Source organism: Mus caroli, chromosome 2 (assembly GCF_900094665.2).
Source record: "Mus caroli chromosome 2, CAROLI_EIJ_v1.1, whole genome shotgun sequence".
In the NCBI taxonomy this organism is placed as follows: domain Eukaryota; kingdom Metazoa; phylum Chordata; class Mammalia; order Rodentia; family Muridae; genus Mus; species Mus caroli.
The window spans coordinates 80311052-80317991 of NC_034571.1; the positions used below are offsets into that span (position 1 = coordinate 80311052).

Here is a 6940-nt window from a genome sequence, read left to right on the forward strand (position 1 = left end):
GGCCAAAAGAATGGGAATGGGTGGGTAGGGAAGTGGAGGGGGGGTATGGGGGACTTTTGGAATAGCATTGGAAATGTAATTGAGGAAAATACGTAATAAAAAAAATATTAAAAATGAAAAAAAACTTTATGTCAGATACTGAAACGTTCTGAGAACCTTCTATTTCATTTGTATAATGGGTATTTTACAACAGATTTTTGACAAAAAACAAACAGAAATAAATATGCTATAAGCACATTATAGTATCTGTCATCATGTTATCCACATGCATTATTAAGACAATTACAAGCATGTAAGTGACTGAAACCCACAGATTAATAGCTCTAAACAGTAAGGTATCCAGTGTGATGATCAAAGTTTGAGGCACAATATAATAGCTGGGATCAGAGAGTCCTGTATCAGCTGATGACTTACTCTAAGCAAGTTTATTAAAACATAGCATCCTATGAATTATTTTCAGAGGGAGGAATCGGCCAAAGTCAGTAGAGAGCAAAATTAGACAAATTCCAAAGAAAACACAGGAGGCTCAGACATCATTGACCAGTCATTCTAACTCACACTGAAAGCTTTAGAATCTCTGTCTCAAACACACACACACACACAAGCACACACACACACCAAAGCACTTAATTCTAAACTATCTTTTAGCATAGGCATATAGAATTTAAAATGCATGGAGAAAAATCCAGAGCAAGGGACTTTTAGGAGTCATGTCATATATTTTACATTGATATGAATAAATGATGGTCAATCATCAATTTAAGGAAACAATTTCAAATATGAAAAAGAAAATCATGCTTTAATTTGTAAATCTACTTGATGATGGCATAAGGATAGTTTTAGACATGATCAAGTGTTGGAAATATGTTAAAAGTTGTCATATAACATGTGAAAAAAATCCAAAATTATACCTCATATATAGATATGTGGCTGTCCAAATCTCAAAAAATTACCAAAATCACATTTTCTCATTGCTAATATATATTTCAGTGAAAGTGCCGTATAGTCACCCTCTTTTAGGGTTTCATTATATATGATTAGTTCCTTCCTTTTTTTCTACCCAAGGCCTATCGATCTTGCTGCCAAATTTAGGAACACAAACATGCATGGCTTCCCACCATTTTGTGGTTTCTTGGGATAATTTGTTTTATTACTTTTCTGAAATACTGTTTCACTTTTCCTCACACCCGGAACTTTTCCAACCCCTTTGAACTTATAATCCTGTGAAAAAGAAGACTGTATATACATGTACTTTTGTATGTATTTACTTGAACATCATATATCTTTTAATACTGAATCAAAGTCATAAGAAACTCTATCACCTTCAGAAAATTTCTTACATATATCTGCTCTTTTCTTTGGATTTCTACAACATGAATGCTCAGTAGTTTGCCACTCAATGCACATAAATTAGACAAATTTCTGATCCTAAGTCTACATTAATAAGCTTTCTTGACACTGCCTCTATTATACAAAAGTCAGCGTATTTATTTATTATCCATTTGTTTTATTTTTTAGAATCATAACACAGTGAGTGATATAAGTTTCCTCTTCTCATTTCCATTTCCTCCCTCTAATATCTCCTCTTGTTAGTGTTTAAAAATGAGGTCAGTATACAAAATTATTCACACAGCTAAGAATCATAAAGGGTTATAGAAGACTACATAAGTCAGTGATTTATAAAAGCCCTTGTTGAGATTGTGTGTCCAGATATATACTTTCATATTCTGTCTCATGAAACAACTCTAGGAAAAAAATACAACTTTCCTGTTTTAATGAAAATAGATTTTTCCTTTATATAGAATGATTATAATTTATCCTCACTCTACTCCTTATATATTCCCCTTCCATGTAGATCGATTCCCTTTCTCATTAGAAACACACCGTTTTCTAACAGATAATAATAAAATAAAACAAAAACTAACATATTGGAAATGGACAAAACAAAAATAAACACAAGAAAACAAGAGAAGGCACAATTGAATGTGAAAACCATAAATCTTAAACAAGAATATCTGTTTAATTCACAGAAGGAAACTGGAATACCTGAAATTAACTTATTTGATCATTGTCAATGTCATTCTTAATAAAGACATGAATCCTAGAGTCATAAAAAACACTTCTTGTTCTTTTTTAAATTCATTGCTTCTGTTTTAATTAATCATTGTTATATACATATATTTATACATGTATGTTCCTAAGTAAATACAACTTGCTTTCTCTGTATTTATTTTCAAGACTGAACATTTGTTATTAGATAACCAAATTGTGTGATTCTCTGGGGAGAAAAAAACACCCCCTATTTCACCCCCTCTTAGCACTTCTTAGGTAGCTACAGTTCTTTGCATAGAGTTGAGGCTTTATTGACATTTGTCTTCATTTTCATGTCTGCTGTGTTTTTATTATAATGATAATATAGCATTAAAAGACCTGGTCTCCATAGAAGATGCTCCTAGTCTTACTGCTACGTGATATGCTAAGGCATCTGGGAAAAGGAAGAGAGGTGGGGTAGGGGTAGGGCATGTGGGAGTGAGGACTGGGAGAAGAGGAAGGGGAAGCTGAGATAGGGATGTAAAGTAAATAAATAATTTAACTAATAAAACTAAAAAGAAAAATGTTGAGGCTGGTGATTAAATTAGGACAATGCCATGCACTGGTAATTTTGTTCCTTATTCAGAACTATTTGGCTTATTTATTGAAAATACAAAATAGAGAGAAATTTCTTCAAGCATAGATGTAAAACTTTCTTCTTGGTTAAACAGTCATGATTTATCAAAGAGGAAAAAGATGGAATTTTGTTGTTGTTGTTGTTTTGTTGTTGTTTTGTTGTTGTTTTGTTTTTGTTTGTTTGGTTTTTTGTTTGGTTTGGTTTGGTTTTGGTTTTGGTTTTTCCAAGACAGGGTTTCTCTGTATAGCCCTGGCTGTCCTGGAACTCACTTTGTAGAACAGGCTGGCCTGGAACTCAGAAATCTGCCTGCCTCTGCTCTGCCTCCTGAGTGTTGGGATTAAGATAGTAGAATTTTATTTCTAGGCATAGGTACTGTTTCTGCAATCTACATTTGCTGCTCTAAAGAAGAGTGGGTATTGAAAGACAGAATTTTAAATATTGAGCTGTTGACATAGATTACAATCTTTCCTTTCTGTGTCTACTCCTTCTTAAATAACTGCTAGGTTTTAGAAATCTCAAGTACTTTCCCAACCCAATTAAATTATACATTTTATATACTATTAGATACATATACAACTAAAATAGAATAAGAATAAACGATTAAACTTAATTTCAGAAAAAAATTCAATCATAAAATGTTTCAGGCTGAAGACTATTATAATCTTAAATTTTAAAATATTTACTTTATCACTAATGTCAAAAACTGTCCATCGAACTTACTTGGAAAACATGAGGCTCTATTTCTTCAGCAAGTAATGTTTGGGGGCAACAACCTATGGGCTTATATTGGTGCCTCTATCCCAAAGGGTCTATTTAGAAGAATGATGTAAGAAAGATTATCAGGGAAAATTATAGTCTGTGCTCCATAGGCATCCCAAGGCAGGTGAGAGATAATTAATATAGTTCTTCGGTTTATAGAAAAAAAAAGATCTTAAACTCTATTTTATCACATCATTTCTCTAATATTCTGATTTTGGAATTGTCATTTTTCTCTGATTTCCATTATTTCCAGTGTTGCTTAGTAACAGCATGTTTTTCTACACACTATGAACGTCTTTCAGTAATAAACATATAAAGAGTGATTTTTATATTTGAATAAATTAGTCAATAGAGAAAGTACCCATTTTCCCAATTAAGTGAAGATGAGCTATATGTGAAATAGTTTGTTTTAAATCCACTAGTTTTCATTTAGAAAATATTCATATACTGTGAAGTAAACACCTTTACCAAGTGAAGTGAGACAGGCAAGAATAATTTATTGGTTGCCTCCAAGAAACACAGGTCATCTTAAAAAAACAAACAAACAAACAATAATGACAACAAAAACAAAGATTGGGAAGTTAACTGGTGGAATACCTTTCCCTTAGCATTACCAGCAAGAGGTGCTGCAGTCATTATTTTAAAGCCAGAAGAAATAAAACATGTTGAAGAAAGGACAGAGATTAAAATTTAAAAGCCTCGGTATGATATTATAAGACAAAGAACCTCCAAAGATGCTGCTGAGTTCATTTTCTGTTGGCCAACTATGGCTACCCTTAAGAGTGATTTGTTTCCCCAGTGAGACTCACTTGGACAGAACTATTGTTTTCATTTGCAAGTGATTATCTGTTGGAGATAGCTTCCAGGTTTGGGATGGGGCTTGTGTCTAATATTTCTTTCAGCACTAGGACCCCATCTGGTGCAGACCCTTTACACACTGCTTAAGTCTCTCTTAGTAGATATGTGTGCCAGCTCTTTTGTGCCTAAAAAGCTTTGTTTACTTGGAATTCTCCATCCTCTCGGACTCTTACACACTTTCCTGTTTCTTTTTCTGTAGGGGTCTCTGTGTCCTGAGTGGAAGGATTTGGTAAAGACATTTTTATCTTTAATTGAATATAATTTTTGTAATTCTCTTTCTTTTTTTGTAACCTCCCCCTCAGCCTGAAGCAGGCTGAGCCAAACCTTGACTTTGCTGCCACAGAATAGATTACCTAGGGTGGAACCTTCCTCCCTAGATCACTCTATTGTTCAGCCACTGTCCCTGTTCCTCTTCAAGATACTGCTACCTTGATACTGCTACCTGCTGAGAGGACCTGGAGCTGTGCACATAGTAGTCACCTGCAGCTGCTTCCAGGCTCCAAGAATGAACCAGTGGGGGATGGGCCTCCCCCTCTTCTTTATAAGCACGATCCCCATTAAACCTTTGAGCCTTGAACAAACTAGCTTGTCTTGGTTTCCATTATTTCTCGACCTGCCTAGGTTCCCTCTTCTCTTTCAGCTCCGGTTGCCTCCTAGGCTCAAACCCGGACATGAGAGCCACAGGCCGGCCCCAACACTTTGTTTTTGTTGTTTTTGTTTTTGTTTTTTTCGAGACTGGGTTTCTCTGTATAGCCCTGGCTGTCCTGGAACTCACTCTGTAGACAAGGTTGGCCTCGAACTCAGAAATCCACCTGCCTATGCCTCCGGAGTGCTGAGATTAAGGGCGTGCACCACCACAGCCGCCTTGTAATTCTCTTTCTTACACTACAGGGTTTTTTTTTTTTTTTTTTTTTTTTGGTTTTTTTCGAGTTTTATGTATATGTTATAGCTTCTTGTTTTGTGTTCTTATGGGACATCTGAGCATGAATATGAGTGAGTCTCTACATATATATATATATATACTTCCTTTGACTTTTCTTGGGCTTTTTTCCTCATGTTCATTTGTTTTATGCTGTTTCAATGAGTTTGGTTTTCTTTCTATTTTATTTAATTTTGTATTTGTTTAACTTTTTATTTCTTTCTATTTAATTTTCCATCATTATCCCTTTGTTGCCTGTTTGTGTTCTAATGAGAGACAGAGATGGGGTTGACCCAGATAGGAGGGGAAATGGGGAAGAATTGGGAGGAGTCAATGGTGGGGAAACTGCAATCGAAGCATATTGTATGAAAAATTACCTATTTTCAGTAAAAGAAAAAATAGTAAAAGAGAAAGAAAGAATATAGAAGTGGTTGGTTTTTTTTTTTTAATGAAAAGATCTCTATTGAACACAAATGAAGTATATGACATTAAATTCATTTTACCAATATTGGGGAGAAAAGACTAAGAACATAAGTCTATGTTTGTTTATTAAAATCATTTTCTTAGTTCTCTAAATATAGAAGTCTGGTTTCTATTGTCCATGACCCTCTTCAGGGCCTCTTTCACATCCTTGTTCCTGAGGCTGTAGATCAAAGGGTTCAACATGGGGATGATCACTGTGTAGAAGACAGAGGCCATCTTATCTGTATCAAGAGAATGGTCAGAACTCGGCTGCAAGTACATAAAGATAAGCGTTCCATAGAATATGCTCACTGCCATCATGTGAGAGCTACAGGTGGAAAAGGCTTTACGTCTTCCTTCAGCTGAGCGCATCCTCAGAATGGCAGAAATAATGAACATGTAGGATACAGAAACAATCAGAACAGAAGAAATGAATGTGATTCCAGCACAGGCCAAAATAGACAGCTGCTTGTAGTGAGTATCTGAGCAAGTTAGCCTGAGAAGAGGCATGTCATCACAGTAGAAGTGATTGATGATATTGGAATGGCAATAGGATAGACGGAAGGTTAGAAGAGTGTGAATCAATGCCATGAGAAAACTATAGCTATAGGGCACAACTACAAGCTGAATGCATATTCCAGGAGACATTGTGACCATATACAATAGAGGGTTACAAATTGCTGCATATCTATCATATGCCATGGAAGCCAAGAGCAAGCACTCTGATACCATAAATGTGAGAAAGCAGCCTAACTGGGCAGCACATGCATTGAAGGATATGACATTTTTGCTATACAAGAAATTCCCAAGCATCTTAGGTGTAATGACAGAGGAGTAGCAGAAATCAACAAAAGCCAGGTTGCTGAGGAAGAAGTACATGGGTGTGTTGAGTCTTGCATCTGTTCTAATGACCAAGATCAATCCCAGATTGCCTATTGCTGTGAAAAGATAGATAAATAAGAACACCACAAAGAGGGGCATCTTTAACTCCTTGCGATCTGTGAGGCCCACAAGAATAAACTCTGTCACCTGGGTGCAGTTTATCTGAGCCATGAGTCTTCAGGACATCTGTATGAGGAGTAAAGAAAAAGTCAAATGACATATTTATACTTTTGTTACATCCACTCCAGTAGTGACACGCATGACAGGCCAAAAAGCCTGGATGCAGTCCTGAGGCAGAGTTTCACAGAAACTTAGTCTCTGGAACTGTGGCATTCCATAGTACGCATGATCCAATTTTGTCCTTGCAAAAGGATCTGTGTGATTCCTTTAAG

The 6940-nt window shown here is 35.7% G+C and overlaps 1 protein-coding gene across 1 annotated transcript; it reads right to left on the minus strand.

Annotated features, from left to right (window-relative positions):
- Window positions 1–5759: 5759 nt before the first annotated feature.
- LOC110289628 (olfactory receptor 8U8) lies at window positions 5760–6719 on the minus strand. Its single transcript, XM_021155919.1, has one exon. The coding sequence runs from the start codon at window positions 6717–6719 to the stop codon at window positions 5760–5762; it is 960 nt and encodes a 319-aa protein (XP_021011578.1).
- Window positions 6720–6940: the final 221 nt, after the last annotated feature.

What these genes read in the sequence shown, in the direction of transcription:
- LOC110289628 (XM_021155919.1), bottom strand. Translation starts at nt 6,719, where the DNA reads ATGGCTCAGATAAACTGCACCCAGGTGACAGAGTTTATTCTTGTGGGC.